Raw genomic sequence first — 18,696 nt, 5'->3', positions numbered from 1 at the left:
AGAACTAGCAAGAACGTCGCACCAAGAGGAAGAGAGATTCCTTCACTCAAAGGCTGCAGATGTTTGGAGTTCTCCACTCTGGAAAGCTGGAGTTCTCAACCCTGTGAGTACAGGGCAGCAACGTGGCGTAGCTGGTAGAACTGCTGCCTCGTTGTTCCAGCAGCCCGGGTTTAATCCTGACCTCCAGCGGTATATGTCTGGACATTCTCTGTGTTGGCTGGAGGCTCAAGAGACTGCAGACGCTGGAATCTGGAGCAACAAACAATCTGCTGGAGGAACTCAGCGGGTCGAGCAGTGTCTGTGGGGAGGGGAGGAATTGTCGATGTTTGGACTGATGCAGGGTTTCGACCCAAAACGTTGACAATTCCTTTCCTCCCACAGACGCTGCTTGACCGGCTGAGTTCCTCCAGCAGATTGTTTGTTGCTCACTGCGACTGCATGGGTTTCCTTTGGGTGCTCCGGTTTCCTTCTATGTCCAAGGGACCATGTAGGTCGGTGGGTTAATTGGCCGCTGTAAGTTGCTAATAGAGTGCAGATGAGTGGTGGAATTTGGGGAAGGTGATGGGAACGTGGGGAGAATAAAGTGGGATTAGTGTAAGTTGGTGCCTTTGGTCAGCACAGACTCGGTGAGCCAAAGGGCCTGTTTCCGTGCTGTATGGCTCTACATGCAAGGCTGAACCTAACAGATTTTTGAACACGAAAGAAATTAGGGATCGGGTAGGAAGGGCGATTTGAGCCGGAGGATCTTGTTAAATGGTGGAGGAGCTGAAGGTGCCACATTGGCCCGTTCCTGCTCCTCCTCCCTACGCGTGTCTGTGGTCATGTGATGAAAACTCCAGGGATGTGTCCAACCAGAGCTGGTGAATTCTGCACTCAGCTGAAGCAGGTTGTGCAGAGCAATGTTTAACTTCTGTTTGTTGTGCTTTGTCGGCTCCTGGGCTTCCCACTCTACTGAAGCGCCTGTTCTGGTGTTGGCTGTACCTTGGGAGGGCTCAGCTCCTGAGTCCGCCCCTTCAGTCAATGTCGGTCTTCCTGTGAACTGCTGACATTGGATGGGTAACACTACCGTGCCTGGTGCTCAGGGCATCAGCCGTTGTCCGTTTTACCCCTCCGGGTGGGTACCAGCTGAGAGGTTCCTGGTATAAAATGGTTGTGCTCAACATGGGTCCAAAACAAATCCCATGTTGGTGCAGCCAGTGGCTGTGAAAGGACCGAGTGTAGAAGGCGGAATTTGGCTCAGAAGCTCCTTTCCAGCATGGTGACACAGCAATTAGCACTCTGTCTCACAGCTCCAGTGATTCAGGTTCGATCCTGACTGCGGGTACTGTCTGTATGGAGTTTTTTATACTTTAAAAGATATATTTTGTTCCTACTGTTAACAGTAAATATGATCAGGACATATCTTTCCCAAGGGTCTTCGAGGAATACATCATGGAAACAGGCCCTTCGGCCCACAGAGTCTGAGCTGACCATCAAACACCTACTTTTACACTAATCCTTACCTAACCCATTTTATTCTCTTGACACTCCCATCATCTGCCTCAGATTCTACCACCCACCCACACATTAGGGGCAATTTACAGTGGCCAGTTACCCTGCCTGCAACTTTGAAGGCTGGAGCTATTTCTCAAGGTTGACTTAATTGCCGCACAACTTTCTCTCTGCACAGATATGAAGAGAAAATTGCTTATTCTGACACAATTTTTATGACAGGGGTGAAAGTGAATCTGGGCAGGCAGTATGGCATTGTGGACTCTTAGTCCGTGGACCTGGCTATTGAGTGGAAGGTGTAACAGGCAACCAATGAATTTCACTTGGTTTCGTGACTCCAACTGTATCTGCCAGAGGCATTCTCTGTATCACAACTTCCCTCACAATGCATGAGCATCACTCATGTCTGCTCCTTAAACTTAGGGACAAGGAAGGGGTGGTCACTTTGCTGGGGTTATAAGCCTCCGGAATTAGTGCGAATTAGAAGAACAGAAAAATCAGCAGATCTTAGAAGGGTGTTATGGTAGTGGGAGATTTTAACTTTCCCAATATCAACTGGGATTGTCTTAGTGCAAGGCCTAGACAGGGTGGAATCTGTAAATGCACCCAAGAGGGTTTTTTGAAGCCGTACATAGGGAGTCCCATTAGGGAGGGGGGTGGACTTGAGCTTATTTTAGGGAATGAGGATGGGCAAGTGGTTGAATTGTCTTGGGGAACCCTCTGGGAACAGTGACCACAGTTCCATAAGGCTCAAGGTGTTCATGGAGAAAGATAAGGTTGATCCTGGAGATAGGGCCCGAAAGTGGGGAAGGTGGGATATGATGGTGTGAGACAGGACCTGGCGGAAGTAGATCGGGAGCGGCTGCTGGAGGGGAGAACAACATCTGGTAAGTGGGAGGTGTTTAAAGGTGAAATGGTGAGTGCTCAGAGTCAGCAGGTCCCTGCTAGGGTAAGGAGCAAAGAGGTCAGGATCAGTGAACCTCGGTTAACAAAGGATATTGAAGGTCTGATGAGGGAAAGGAAGGAAGTGTATGCCAGGTACGGGAAGTTGGTATCGAGGGGGCGGTGGGTACGTGGAGCGAGCTGCCAGACGAGGTGCTGGGGGCAGATACAATTACACATTTTAAAAGGCATTGGGACAGGTACTTGGATAGGAAAGGTGTAGCGAGATACAGACCTAATGTGGGCAGATTAGTGTAGAGAGGCATCGCGGTCAGCACGGACGAGGTGGGCCGAAGGGCCCATTTCTCTGTGGTACAATTCTATGATTTTGTGAAACAGTGAACCTGCACAGCGTCTGTGACCCAGGACCCACCCCTCAGCAGGGCGTCAGGACCCCACCGGCCTTTGCAATGGCTGCACCAAGCTTCATAGATTCAAAGAGAGTCATGGAGTCATACAGCACGGAAACAGGCCCTTCGGCCCAACTGGTCCATGTTGACCAAGATGTCCCATTTGCCTGCGTCTGACCCACATCCCACAAAGCCTGTCCTATCCATGTACCTGTCCAAATGTCATTGTGAGGTGGAGGCTGAGCTGGAGCCCTGGCATGGACTGATGGGCCAAATGTCCACAGTACCCTCTTGCATGTCCCCCCACCACCCTGTCCCCACTCAAGCAGCATCAGTGTCCCACCAAAGGTCAGGGGGTGGTCTGGGGGAGCAAGGGCAAAGTCACCCCCACCCCTGAAGTTGCTCCAGCCATCATTACCAAGAGTGAGCTCACAGCTGGCAGCTTACAGATGTGCAGCGGTCACACCACGCCGGGCATCGGGTGTGTTGGCAAGGAGTTTTGGGCCTGTTGCCCATTGTATAAATAGAACAGTTAACATCAGCAGCAGGTCCATTGTCTGCAGCCTCTCTGCTTTGTCAATGTGGCTGAGTGCCACGTAGATAGAGTAGCCTGTTCAGATATTCCCTGCAGCGTCGGATGACCCTCATGTTAAAAGCAGAGCCAGTGTAGCAGTGGATGAAGGCTGATGCCGCGTGCTGGGGGAGGTTGCGGTAGAACTGGAAGAGGAAGACTGAGGAAACAGCCGAACCCCCAAGGCCCAGTGAGGGACGAGGGTGAGGATCACAGAGGCAAGCATCGAGTGGTCCTCCGCATTAGTGCTGGGACCTCGTGATACTTCAGGCACATTGGTCCCGAGCAGTGGAAGAGGGAGGTAGGAGCTGATGGCCAGATCAGTCTCACCTTCCTGACCTGGAACAGATCCAGGACCTTGTACTGGGCTCAGGGGCACAGTGCAGGTCGGTCAGGCTCCTCTCCTCTCCCCGACCAGCTGCCTGCCCAGGCTGCGGGCTCACTTAAAGTTGACAGACTTCCATTGGGTAAGAGTTTAAAGTTGCACAGACAGGGCCATTCAGCCCAGGAGCCTGTACTGGTCCTTTGAAGGTGCTTTTCCAATTGGTCTCCCTCCCCTACTCTTTCTCCGCAGCCCTGCTGACCTTCACTCTTCACAGGGTTACCCAGCCCCCTACCTCCCTTCCACACAATGCATCCATAGCACACAACGGCCCGAGCTGGTCTACTCCCCCTCCTCACCCCTCAGACACTGTTCCTCAATCCGTGGCTGCTTATTGACCCTCCTGCCAGGGAAATAGTTCTCCATGTAGACTCTCACCGCCCCCACCCCTCCCCAACTCTGCCCCCACCCCTCCCCCACTGTGAGCCTCACCGCCCCCACCCCTCCCCCACTGACTCCCACCGCCCCCACCCCTCCCCAACTCTGCCCCCACCCCTCCCCCACTGTGACTCCCACCGCCCCCACCCCTCCCCCACTGACTCCCACCGCCCCCACCCCTCCCCAACTCTGCCCCCACCCCTCCCCCACTGTGACTCCCACCGCCCCCACCCCTCCCCCACTGTGACTCCCACCGCCCCCACCCCTCCCCCACTGTGACTCCCACCGCCCCCACCCCTCCCCCACTGACTCCCACTGCCCCCCCCTCCCACTATCTCACCGCCCCCCACCCCTCCCCAGTGACACCGCCCCCACTGTGAGCCTCACCGACCCCACCCCTCCCCCACTGACTCTCACCGACCCCACCCCTCCCCCAGTCTCACCGCCCCCACCCCTTGCCCACTCTCACCACCCCCACCCCTCCCCCACTGTCTCACCGCCCCCACCCCTCCCCCACTGAGCCTCACCGCCCCCACCCCTCCCCCACTGTGACTCTCACCGCCCCCACCCCCCCACTGAGTCCAACCGCCCCCACCCCTCCCCCACTGTGACTCACCACCCCCACCCCTCCCCCACTGTGAGCCTCACTGCCCCCACCCCTCCCCCACTGTGACTCACCGCCCCCACCCCTCCCCCACTGTGACTCTCACCGCCCCCACCCCTCCCCCACTGTGACTCACCACCCCCACCCCTCCCCCACTGTGACTCTCACCGCCCCCACCCCTCCCCCACTGTGACTCACCACCCCCACCCCTCCCCCACTGTGACTCTCACCACCCCCACCCCTCCCCCACTGTGACTCTCACCACCCCCACCCCTCCCCCACTGTGACTCTCACCGCCCCCACCCCTCCCCCACTGTGACTCTCACCGCCCCCACCCCTCCCCCACTGTGACTCTCACCACCCCCACCCCCCCACTGAGTCCAACCGCCCCCACCCCTCCCCCACTGTCTCACCGCCCCCACCCCTCCCCCACTGAGCCTCACCGCCCCCACCCCTCCCCCACTGTGACTCTCACCGCCCCCACCCCCCCACTGAGTCCAACCGCCCCCACCCCTCCCCCACTGTGACTCACCACCCCCACCCCTCCCCCACTGTGAGCCTCACTGCCCCCACCCCTCCCCCACTGTGACTCACCGCCCCCACCCCTCCCCCACTGTGACTCTCACCGCCCCCACCCCTCCCCCACTGTGACTCACCACCCCCACCCCTCCCCCACTGTGACTCTCACCACCCCCACCCCCCCACTGAGTCCAACCGCCCCCACCCCTCCCCCACTGTGAGCCTCACCGCCCCCACCCCTCCCCCACTGTGAGCCTCACCGCCCCCACCCCTCCCCCACTGTGAGCCTCACCGCCCCCACTCCTCCCCCACCCCTCCCCCACTGTGACTCACCGCCCCCACCCCTCCCACTGAGAGTCTCTTCCCTGATCGAAGAACAGTCCCCACTTCTTCACTCCCTCAGCTCCCTCGCCCTGGCACCATGCCGGCAGATCCCTCCCATACCCCGGATCTGACACCCTTCCTGAAGAGGAGGCGCAGCCAGTAACCTGGTATGAATTTCTGCCCTTTGGCTCAATCCATAAACCATTGGATCATTGGAAGCAAACCTGACAATGTGCAGAGGTAAGGCACTGAGTGGGTTGCTCTTAGAAAGAGCCAGTACACACTCAATGGGCTGAACGGCCTCCTCTGTACCTTTGTTTCATTTGATGGAGGAAGTGATGAGTGAACCATCAACTGGTGAAGTGTGTGGCTGAACATGTCCGCCGGGGGTGAGGACGACCTTCACCAGAGTGAGGGTGCTTCACAGACCAAGGTTAGGGACTGCATTTCTGTGGTACCTCACTTGTCCTTTTCACATTGTGCCAAGGTGCCTCCACAGCCAGCGAAGCACTTCCTTTATTGACGTGTAGTCTTGATTGGATGCACAGCAAGATGCCACAAACACCTGCATGATGATGGTCAGACAGCATTTGTTTTATGAAACCTTCACTACCATCTGGGATAGGGAAGGTGGAGGGGGAGGTGGTAGCTGCCCTACACTTCTTCAGAACAGTGCCACAGGATCCTCCACACCCACAGGGAGCACTCAGGGGCTTGGTTTAATACCTGGTTTAAAAGGCAACAGCTCCAGCAGTGCACTGCACCCAATTCAGCTGTGGAATCTCGAGCTCAGGTCTCTGGAGTGGGACTTGAACCCACGGACTGCTGGCTCAGAGGTCTTCCACACAGGCAGGGAGACGAGAGACAGAGCGGGGGGTTGAGGGAGGGGGAGGCCAACGTGCCCACAGATCACACAGAGCAAGCCGTTGATGGTCAAGGTGGTGGACTGGGTCCAGGCTCTTGAAGTAAACCAGCCCTCCTGCACCGTCCACCCTGTGCCCACCAAGAGTGTGCAGCAGCTTGCAAGCAGTTGTTGATTGACAGTCCTTGCGGACTGGAAGCAGAGGAACTGTTGATGCACTCAAGGAAGTCTGATCCACAAGCCCCGCTAACACTGGAGAAAGAATCCTCAGGGGCTACCTGGTGCGATAACATATCTCAACCAACATAGCTTCATACACAAGGGCTGCAACTGGGGAGCCATAGAGTTATACAGCACGGAAACAAGCCCTTCGGCCCAAACATAGAACATAGAACAGTACAGCACAATACAGGCCCTTCAGCCCACAATGTTGTGCCCACCTTTAAATGCCCCAACCACTCTCTGGGTAAAAAACCTTCCTCTGATATCTCCCTTGAACTTCCCACCCATTACTTTAAAGCCATGCCCTCTTGTATTGAGCATTGGTGCCCTGGGAAAGAGGCACTGGCTGTCCACTCTATCTATTCCTCTTAATATTTTGTATGCATCCATCATGTCTCCTCTCATCCTCCTTCTCTCCAAAGAGTAAAGCCCTAGCTCCCTTAGTCTCTCCTCATAATGCATACTCTCTAAACCAGGCAGCATCCTGGTAAATCTCCTCTGCACCCTTTCCAACACTTCCACATCCTTCTTATAATGAGGTGACCAGAACTGGACGCAATACTCCAAGTGTGGTCTAACCAGAGTTTTGTAGAGCTGCATCATTACCTCGCGGCTCTTAAACTCGATCCCACAACTTATGAAAGCTAACATTCCATAAGCTTTCTTAACTACCCTATCCACCTGTGAGGCAACTTTCAGGGATCTGAAACAGTCCATGCTGACCAAGTTGCCTACCTGAGCTAGGCCCATTTGCCTGTGTTTGGCCCATATCCCTCTGAACCTGGAACTGTTGATTTAATTCCATTGGTCCCAGACCTGTAACAAGCAGGGGACCTAGAGTGACCGTCTTGCCTGTTCTCACCCTCTTGGCTGTCCAGACCAGCCCAACCTGCGCACCACCAAGAGCGCTCTCTTGTTTCTAATCTATTGGCCGCTGAATCCGTGGGACCTACTCACTGTCCCACTGGAGAAATCCGCAAGAGTCCTTCCCCACTGAGAAGTATCAGGACCACTGGACAAGAGGAGGGCATTGAGTCCCTTGAACCTGTTCCGCCATGCAATGAGATCATCTCCACCCCTTCCTCCTTGGTTCTGAAACCTTCAACATGCTTAGCCAACAAATGAATCCTGGGAAACTTAATATTTCTCTGGAATTTGCATCAGGAAATCCTGAGAGATACTCCAGGTTCATCCTACATAAGCTTGGATCCAGGAGGATAATCCTGGCTTTGTGCAGCAAAGCCAAACAAGGAATAGAAATGGGAAGTAAATCATGCTGCTCAAACACACTCGCCTTTTCCACACAATCGCACAGAGTTAACTTTGCTCAGAATTCCCAGGTCTGGTTTAAGTGAGACACAAGCGATGCAGTGGGTAGTTCTGCTGCCTCGCCACTCCAGGTTTGCTCCTGACCTCTGGTGCCCTCTTTTGTGGAGTTTGCACGTTCTCCCACACCCCAAGGATGAGTTGGTAGGCTCACTGGCCACCGTAACTACCCCTCAGTGTGGTAAGAGGCAAAGGAGCCAAGGGGGAGTTGAGGGGCAGCTCAGGGAAACTAAGTTGCAAGGGTACTGAGGGATAAGGAGAAGGGAGTGGGACTGAAGGGGTTGCTCTCTTGGGCTGTGGCCTCTTTCCACTTCTCAGTCCTTTGGAGCAGAACCAGTTGTGACATCCTTCCCTGGTGATATGGCACTGGGCTTCCTTCCCACTGCCTGGTTGTAGCTCCTCATGCCCAAGGACATGCCAGATGCTGCTGGCTGTGGCCGCATTAAGGGATGGGCTGTCTCCTGCTCCTGCCCTGAAGCTGGGTCGCCATCCCCTGCTCAGTTACCTGAAGATGGATGAGGGCTGTAGTGACGAGAGGCCACACCCTTGGCATTCCCTGTGAAGCAGAAGAGTCTGCGACTGAGGGGGAAATGGGACATGAGAAGAGGGACAGGTAGACCAGAGCTTCTGTGGCAGCTGCACCAATACTAAGAGCATGGCTCCAGCAATCCAGATTCGATCCTGACCTCGGACGCTGTCCGTGTGGAGTTTGCATGTTCTTCCCGTAACCGCGTGGGTTTTCCCCGGGTGCTCTGGTTTCCTCCCACATCCGAAAGACGTGCGGATCGGTGGGTTAATTGGCCGCTGTAAATTGCCCCTGATGTGTAGGTGAGGGTGGGGAAGTTGATGGGAATGTGGAGAGAATAAGTTGGGCTGAGGGTAAAGGTGTGGTTGATGTTCAATGTGGCCAGTGGGCTGAGGGCCTGCTTCTGTACTGGAGGACTCTAAGTAGGAACAGGAGTTGGCCATCTGACCCTTCATGCCTGCTCCATTCATCTTCTACCTCTGCCATTTTCCAACATTATCCCCAGACCCCTCAATTCCGTCACAAGATTACAGGGTGGCCATTTAAAAGTGAGGTGCATCGGATCTTGTACGTTACAATCAGATAAAATAAAACGCGGCACAGTGGCTTCACAGCTCCGGCGACCCGGGTTTGATCCCGCCTTCTGGTGCTGTTGGTGTGGAGTTTGCACGTTCTCCCTGTGACCGTCTGAGTTTCCTCCCACATCCCAAAGACGTGCGGGTCGGCAGGTTAATTGGCCGCTGTAAATTGCCCCTGGTGTGTGGGTGAGGGGTAGAATCTGGGGGGACGATGGGAGTGTGGGGAGAATAAAAAGGGATTAATGCAGAATTAGTGTAAATGGATGCTTAGTGGTTGGCACAGACTCTAGGCTGAAGGGCCTGTTTCCCTTCTGTATGACTCTAAGATCACTCATTACTCTAAACTCCAAAGAATAATTATTGTCACAAGGTGTTTGCTGGGCAGACGAGTGTGAGAGGCTGGAGGGGCATTGGTTGAGTGGTGGGATTTGATGACATTTTCCCTGCCCTAACCACAGGTGTTGTTGTTAAACTTCCTGCCACACCCTGCCCATGCCCTTGGAGTGACGCTCTTGGAGGTGGCCCTCGGCACGACCTGCTCCCCCTGCTGAGTGGCTACAGACCAGGAGGGGGGTGCCTGGGCTCCAGGGTACAGAGAGCCACTATCCACCTTGGCCAGCCAGGTCTGGAGGATGTGCCCAAACACTGGGCATGTCGGACATGTCGCACTCTGCCTGAGCTCATCCAAAGCCTCCCCCACTGGCTCAATGGCTTCCAGAAGGGAACAGCTCTCTTTAGCAGCTACAGGCACTTGGTGGGAGGATTGTGGAGGCCACATCACTGGAGGTATCTAGAGAGGGAGCAGGTACGTTTTTGAGAAGTCAGGGAATTGAGGGCGATGGGTGTCAGGCACAGGAGAGGAGATGAGGCCTGGGCCAGATCAGCCATGGTCATATTGGATGATGGGGCAGGTTTGAGGGACCGAGTGGCCTTCTCCTGCTTTAATCAATGACGGGCAATGGACTCGTGCAACGTACAGCACATCCATGGGATCACACGGATGCAGCAGGAGCATGGATTTGGGATTATCCCACACCGGATCTAACAGTTGTGGGTTAATCGCAGGCCACAATCCCTGTTCCCATTTCCCAGCACAATGCAGTTTGGTGTTCCGTGTTTCCCTCGACTTTTGCCGGCTCCTGCTTGGCTACTCCACCCCTCTGCTGACTGCTCCTCACACATCCCAACACCATTCTGGCTGCTCGGTCAGTCCCCCCACCCCATCTCCCAGTGCCCGAAGCCTACGACTCCCAGTCTTCCTCAGCCCCATTCCGTCACCAATCGTGGAATTGAATTTAGGAGCCGAGAGGTAATGTTGCAGCTATATGGGACCCTGGTCAGACCCCACTTGGAGTACTGTGCTCAGTTCTGGTCGCCTCACTACAGGAAGGATGTGGAAGCCATAGAAAGGGTGCAGAGGAGATTTACAAGGATGCTGCCTGGAATGCGGAGCATGCCTTATGAAAGCAGGTTGAGGGAACTCAGCCTTTTCTCCTTGGAGCGACAGAGGATGAGGGGGGGGACCTGATAGAGGTGTATAACATGATGAGAGGCATTGATCGTGTAGATAGAGGCTTTTCCCCAGGGCTGAAATGGTGGCCACAAGAGGACATAGGTTTAAGGTGCTGGGGAGCAGGTATAGAGGAGACGTCAGGGGTAAGTTTTTTTACTCAGAGAGTGGTGAGTGCGCGGAATGGGCTGCCAGCAACGGTGGTGGAGGCGGGTACGATAGGGTCTTTTAAGAGACTGTTGGATAGCTGAGAAGAATAGAGGGTTATGCGTAAGCCTAGTAATTTGTAGGGTAGGGACATGTTCAGCACAGCTTTGTGGGCTGAAGGGCCTGAATAGTGCTGTAGGTTTTCTATGTTTTTATTCCAACTCTCCATGCCCCTCCCAAACCCAACTCTGCCACTCCATGGATATTGTCCCTCCCTCTCATTCACTGTCCAGTCCTGGCTGGGTTCCTCCCTCCCTCGGTTCCAAGGGTCTCCCCCACTCCCCCCGCCCCACTGGTGAGCTGCCTGAGGGTGCCCAGCTGAGACTGACCCTGACTGTGTGCATCCCTGTCCCTCAGCAGTGCCCTGGGCTCGAGGATGAGCTGCAACCACCGCAGCATCAGGACGAGGGGCAGATCACCTCTGACCACGGGGTGGCTGCTTCACCCCAGCGACCACATGGACAATGACGGAGCGAGCTCTTGTTCCAGTGGCAAGGAGGTCGAGGACAACTGGTGACTGGGTACTGTTGCACAGACTTAGTGTGCGCGCGCGCACACACACACACACACACACACACACACACACACATGTGTGTGTGCTCACACACACGGACACATGCGTGCACACACATGCACACACACACATGCACACACATGCACACACATACATTCATGTACACACACGCACACACATGCACACACGCACAAGCTCACACATGCACACGAACACACACATGCACAAGCTCACGCACACACGTGTGCACACACATGCACACACATACATGCATGTACACACACACATGCACACACGCACAAGCTCACACACATGAACACACATACACGCACAAGCTCACACACACGCACACATATGCACACACACACACTCACACACACACACGTGCACACAGGTGCATGCATATGCACACACACACATGCACACACACACACGCACAAAATATACACACAAACATATGTGCACAAAACGCCCACACAGACACACGCACACACATGTGTGTGTGCACATACACACACACACACACACACACACACGCAGAGACAAACACACACACACACACACACACACACACACACACACGCACTTGCTTGGATACAGTCACTTATATAGACACAGATACACACACTCTTACCCATATGCTCTTCCCACACATATACCCAGATAAGTGTGAAGTGGTTCATTTTGGTAGGTCAAGTATGTTGACTCTTGGCAGTGTGGAGGATCAGAGGGATCTTGGGGTCCGAGTCCATAGGACGCTCAAAGCAGCTGCGCAGGTTGACTCTGTGGTTAAGAAGGCATATGGTGTATTGTCCTTCATCAATCGGGGAATTGAATTTAGCAGCCGTGAGGTATTGTTGCAGCTATATAGGTCCCTGGTCAGACCCCACTTGGGGTATTGTGCTCAGTTCTGGTCGCCTCACTACAGGAAGGATGTGGAAGCCATAGAGAGGGTGCAGAGGAGATTTACAAGGATGCTGCCTGGAATTCAGAGCATGCCTTATGAAAGCAGGTTGAGGGAACTCGGCCTTTACTCCTTGGAGAGACGGAGGATGAGGGGGGACCTGATAGAGGTGTATAAGATGATGAGAGGTATTGATAGGGTAGATAGTCAGAGGCTTCTCCCCAGGGCTGAATTGGTGGCCACAAGAGGACATAGGTTTAAGATGCTGGGGAGTAGATATAGAGGAGATGTCAGGGGTAAGTTTTTTACTCAGAGAGTGGTGAGTGCATGGAATGGGCTGCCGGAAATGGTGGTGGAGGCTGATATGATAGGATCTTTCAAGAGACTGTTAGATCGGTATATGGAGCTGAGTAAAATAGAGGGCTATGTGTAAGCCTGGTAATTTCCAGGGTAGGGACATGTTCAGCACAGCTTTGTGAGCCGAAGGGCCTGAATTGTGCTGCAATTGTTCTATGTTCTATGTTCTAATCACCTTCCTCACTCCCCATCCAGTACTAGCCCCCTCCATCCCAACCAATCACAACACAGGAGGTCGGTCAACCTCTCAGATCCATCACGGCTCCCAGTGAAGGATCCATTACTCCCTTTCGTTGTGTCCTGTGTTCCTACAACTGATTCTCCCATTGAGACTCTTCAGATTCTTCTGCCACTCAACTACATGCCGGGGGGTGATTTACAGCAGCCAATTAACCCACCGACCCGCACATCATTGGGACCGGAGCACCTGGGGGAAACCCACGCGATCACAGGGAGAACGTGCAAACTCCACACAGACAGTAGTGGAGGATCGTGGACAGTAGTGGTCAGAATCGAACCTGGGTCACTGGAGCTGTGAGGCAGTGGCACTGGCCGAGATCCGTGGACCCGTACAGAGTGACAAACCTCTGGCTGCAGAGTGGGGACAGCCACATCTGGAGTTCCTCATCCTTATTTAAGGAGGGATGTAGTTACATTGGAGGGAGTCCAGAAGAGGTTCTCCCTGTTGCTTCCTGGGACGAAGGGTTTGGTTTTGGGGGACTGAGCAGTTTTGGCATTTATCCTTTGGAGAATGAACAGTGATCTCATTGAAACATGTTCTGAGGAGGTGTCAGGGGTCAGGTTAGTGTTGAGGTCAACCCAACACTGGACCTTCCTCAAGCCACCCTCCTCTGGAACGGGTATCATGACACCGCCCAGGTCACCCTGACAGGCGGGTTAGCCCGGGCAAACCCGTCAGGAATATTCACCCCCTCTGGCAGGCAGGAAGGAAGGGAAGGGGAAATGGAAGCCAGGAGAGATCTGGCTGGACCAAGCCGAAGAGCCCGGCTCTCAGAAACAGCCTGCATGACGGATTACTAAATGAGGTTCGGCCCGAGGGCTTTGTCACACTCATCAGGAGCAGAATCGCCCAAGCCTGTCAGTTTAATGGGAGGTGCAGCGAAACAGCCTAATTACCACCCCTGCCCTGTGAAGCTTAATTGATTAGTTTCCCTGTGAAAATGTTGCCTCCGTAATTACATCTGAGCTGACACATTGGATGAGGACTCGGTTGTAGATGTGCCGCCTTCTCTGCTGCTTGCACAGATCTGCCTGAAGCCCTCTGCCTGATTTCTACCCTTGATGCTCTCTATAAATAACTACAGTGCAGTAACTTTAACCCCTCACATCGCCAGAGTACGGCTCAGTGCTCGCTGATGGCTTGTTGCTGGGGATGGAACTTACAACTGTTGCTGCTCACTCAGTGGGGCCGTCCTCCACTTTTGTTACCCCCTCTCCCCCTCTCTCTTCACCCATCACCAGAGTGCCAGCTGAGGGAATCCTACCATCTATCAGGAGGGGAAATAGCACAGTAAAGGAGGTTATGCTTTAGTAGTTGAGGGCACGTTCTGACTACAGTGTACAGTATTGGCCTCCTTGTTGACGGAAGGACGTTAGCGGTTCCGAGAAGGTTTACTGGACTAATTCCTGGAATGGGTGAGCTCCCTCACGAGGAAGGGTTGGTCAGGTTAGGCTCGTATCCACTGGAGATTTGAAGAGTGAGAAGGGACTCAGCTGAAACCTGAGGGGTCTCGACAGGCCTTGTGTGTGGGGAGGATGTTTCCACTTGTGAGAGGGTCTAGCAATCGCTGTTTAACACAAGGGCTCATAAAACGGAGACACAAGGAACTGCAGACACTGGAATCCGGAACAGAAAACAACCTTGGAGGAACTCAACGGGTCAGGGTTGGAGGGTCTCCACCCGAAACGTCAGCTGTCCGTTTCCCTCCACAGATGCTGCCTGACCCGCTGATTTCCTCCAGCCCTCTGTTGTGAAAAGGGATTTAACTGTTTGAGAGGGACTTTCTTCTCTCAGGGGGTCTCTAGAACCCTTCTTCAAAGAACAGTGTGAGCAGAGTCTTTGAATATTTTTAAGGCTGAAGTAGAGGGATGCTCGATAAGGGAGGGGGTGGAAAGGTTACCGCGGCCAGCCGAGCTTACAGTCAGACAGGCAGTGCTCTTGTCAAATGGCGGAACAGGTTCGAGGGGCCGAGTGGCCTACCCCTGCTCCTCGTGGGTACGTTCCTGTGTATGGAGGTGTAATTTTCCATTCCTTCACCCCACATGATTAAGGTACTGCCCTGAGCATTGTTGTAAAGACCTTTCTCAGACCACCCCTGTGCACTGATTCACCCCTGATGCTGTGTGTGTGTGTGTGTGTGTGTGTGTGTGTGAGAGAGAGAGAGTCTTTATGTGTGTGTGAATGTGTATGTGTGTGAGTGTGTCTGTGTGTGTCTGTGTGAATGTGTGAGTGTGTGTATGTGTGTGCACACGTCCATGTGTCCGTTTGTGTGTGTGTGTGTGCGTGTGCGCGCGCGTGTGTGTGTACACAATGAACAAATCCCTGAACATGTACAAAACACCACTTAGGCCACTTCTGGGGTCCTGCATCCAGTTGTGGTCACCACTCCCTGGAGATGATGCGAAGGACTCAGAGGGGGTACAGCAGAGATTTATGGAGGTTCCGGGATGTACGATTTCAGTCACAGGTTCAGACTGGAGACTGGACAGAGGGTCGAGAGGAGAATTGACAGAGATGAACAGGTGCTGGCTGGTTTGAACACGGGAGGTGGATGAAAGCTGCTGCCGTGTGGGTGGTTTGAGGAGCAGGGAGACACAGTGCGTGAAGAGCAACAGGTACAGAAGGGAGTTGTGATGTCGGGAGGTGGTGCAAACCAGCCAGGGTCTCCGGGGGGATTCAGAGAAGCAGGGTTGAGGAGAGCTTACCGAGCAGTGAGAACCATAGGGGAAGGTCATCCAACCCCTCGAGCCTGCTCAAACACTGTGGTCCCATCCCCTCCTGACCTCAGTTTCACATGTACTGAGTGACCGAAGGCTGGGGACTGGCACTGACAGGACTGCCGGACCAGGAGCCAGCAGAGACTCACTGGGCGGAATGGCCGCCTCCTGTGGTGATTCAGCGGTCTTCTGGGGAACAGTGAGGGGCCTGGGAAGCCCTGGCTCCTGCGCTCTGACAGTGCCGTGTGTTTGCTCCACAGACCAGCCTCACCTGAACAACGCCAACGTCTCCTCGCCCGTGCTCTCCCAGATGGGGCTGCCTCACCCCCACAGCAACGTGCTCCAGCGGGTGGCCAGCGCCCCCCTCCACTCCACTGACTACAACAAGTACGCAACACTGAAGGCAGTGGGTGAGTAAAGATGGCAGCGCTTCCACCATCCCACCACCTCCGGCAGACCCAGGCCCAGGGCTCTCGCACCCCAACCTACGATGCACAGGAACAGCAAGAGGCCCATCAGCCCCTCGAGCCTGTTCCAACGTTGATCTGGCCTTTTCCCTCAGGTCATAAAAGTCGTGCAGCAAGGAAACAGGCCCTTCGGCCCATTGAGTTGGTGCCAACTTACACACCATATGGCAATCCCATTTTATTCTCCCTACGTTCCCATCAACTCCCTCCGGATTTTACCACCCACTTTTACACTAGGGGCAATTTACAATTTCCTATTAACCCACCAACCCGCACGTCTTTGGGAAGTGGGGGGAAACCGGAGCACCCGGGGGAAACCCACATGGTCACAGCGAGAACATGCAAACTCCACATAGACAGATCCGGAAATCAGGATCGAACCCGGGTCTCTGGAGCTATGAGGCAGCAGCTCTACCCGCTGTGATAACCTTGGCTCTCAGCCAACAGAGACACACAGGTCTCAACCCTAAATTCTCCACCTGACCCGCGGCACTGGGGAGCTGGGTGGCGGAGGTTCCAGAGCTCGCACTCTGACATCTTTCCCGAGTGGCCCCACTGACGTTCTTGGGTCCTCAGTCTAAATCCCACCCCCCGTCTGAAATGGTTTCACTTATCTGGACTCTTCAATCACCTTGGGAATCAGCCAGGACCAACCTGCAGCTGCCTGTGCTCAAGGGGACGATGGCCTTCAGGGCAGCTGTATCCTTCTATAAACCAGGAGGCCAAAGCCATCCCCAGTTCTGGTCCCACAAACACCCCGTACAGCTGTACGAGACCACTCCCACTGCACTCCATCCCCTTTGGGGCAGCAGTCAATGATCCAGTTGTCTCCTCTACTGCAAACTCCACCTGCATCCCAACTCCCTGTGTTTCACGTTCAAGGTCACCCAGGTCTGTCTCTACAGCAACATTCTCTAGTCTGGTGCAGAGTTCCGACCTGAAATGTCGACGGTTCCTTCCCCCCCCACAGACGCTGCTCGACCTGCTGAGTTCCTCCAGCAGATTGTTTGTTGTTTCAGATTCCAACATCTGCAGTCTTTTGTATGTCTGTTCTGTTGTCTCTCTTTCCAGCGAAACAATATTCTCTTCATCTAGTCTTCCTACCAAAGTGCATAACCTCACAGTTCCCCACATCAGCTCCAGGGGCCGAACTCTTGCCTACGCACTTAACCTGTCCATATCCCCTTGTACACTCTGTGTCCCCCACCATGTGTCTCCCCCACCATGTGCCCCCCCATAATGTCCCCCCACAATGTTACCCCCCATAATGTGTCCCCCCCATAATGTGTTCCCCTCACAACATCTCTCTCTCACAACTACCTTTCCCTTCTGTCTTCTTACCATCAACAATTTTTTGGCTAAAATACACTTAGTTCCCTTATCAGAGTACTAAAGGAGATTGTAAAGGCTTGTCGCCCAGCACTGATCCATATGGCTCCACACTAATGGCAGCTTCCAATCTGAGAATGAGTTATATCCTGTTTTCTGTTAGTTACACAATTATCTTTGCTAATAAAGTACCTGTGCTTTTCACATCCTCAAAGAATCCTACCAAATGTGTGGAACACGATTTCCCTGCCATAAAGCCATCTAATCACCTCTTGACTTTATGATGATTTTCTAAATGTCCTGCTCCACGTCCTCGTGGATTCCAGCAATGAATGTCAGGGCAGCTGGCCTATCATTTCCTCACTCTGTCGTCATCCTTTCCTGAATAAGAACGTTACATTTGCAGTTTCCCAATCTGTTCGGACTTTTCAAGAAAGAGGGAATTTTGGAAGACCACGGCTTGTGTGTCCACTATCTCTGCAGCCACTTGTTTCAAGACCCCTGAAACCAACCATGAGCTCCAGGGTCCCATCAGTTTGCCTCGTCCCTTTTCCCTGGGGACTGTGGTTGGTTTCAGTTCCTCCCCCTTTGCCCCTGGGACGCTCTTAGTGTCTTCCACTGTGAAGGTAAATACAAAATATTTGTTCAAAGTTTCCTCCATTTCTTCATTCCCCATTATTCATCGACTAGTTGAATCAACCAAAGTTTACCCAAGGAGACACAAGAACCTGCAGATGCTGGAATCTGGAGCCACACACAAAACACTGCAGGAACTCAGCGGGTCGGGCAGCATCTGTGGAAATTTCCCTCCATAGATGCTGCCTGACCAGCTGAGTTCCTCCAACGTTTTGTGTGTTGTTCCAAAATTTACCTGAGTTACTCGCTTCCTTTATTGCATATTTGTCGACATCCTTGTGGCTGAGATATTTTTTGCTAGCTGAATCACACGATATATTTTCTCCCTCTCTTTTGGTTTCAGTCTGCCTTTGTTGGTTTCTAAAATGTTCCCAATCTTCTGGCCAGCTGCTGATCTTTGCAAGAGTGCCTGCCATTTCTTTCACACTGACACCATCCTTAACTCCCTTAGTCTCAACTTCTCTACGGAATATATTTATGTTGTGAATTATAAAATATCTCATTAAATACTTCTCTGCCAGCTTACCTGTTAATCAGTTTCCCAGTCAAACTTCTACCTTTGTCACTGGCTTTATGTAAGTTTGAGACACCTGCTTCAGACACAGTTTATTCTCAAACAGAATATGAAATTCTACCATGTTACAACTGCTCTTCCTTGGCATTTATTTTCCTATTTATTAATCTGATTCATTATGCATGGCCTGATTTAAAATCGCCCGTTTCTGTTGGTTCCACAATG

The 18,696-nt window shown here is 53.4% G+C and overlaps 1 protein-coding gene across 3 annotated transcripts in view; it reads left to right on the top strand.

Moving 5' to 3' along the window:
• Window positions 1-18,696, top strand: part of LOC127585713 (protein shisa-9-like) — a 114,606-nt gene that overhangs the window by 84,852 nt on the left and 11,058 nt on the right. For 2 of the 3 annotated variants that reach the window (XM_052043426.1, XM_052043425.1), the window contains exon 4: window positions 15,786-15,935. The exons of the other annotated variant lie outside the window; for it this stretch is intronic. In XM_052043426.1, coding sequence (XP_051899386.1) covers window positions 15,786-15,935 — 150 coding nt within the window. The remainder of the gene's footprint in view (window positions 1-15,785; window positions 15,936-18,696) is intronic. 3 annotated transcript variants of the gene reach the window in all.

This window comes from Pristis pectinata, chromosome 33, assembly GCF_009764475.1.
Source record: "Pristis pectinata isolate sPriPec2 chromosome 33, sPriPec2.1.pri, whole genome shotgun sequence".
Classification (NCBI taxonomy): domain Eukaryota; kingdom Metazoa; phylum Chordata; class Chondrichthyes; order Rhinopristiformes; family Pristidae; genus Pristis; species Pristis pectinata.
The sequence above is the reverse complement of the archived record's forward strand: the minus strand, read 5'-3'. Positions and strand labels throughout refer to the sequence as shown.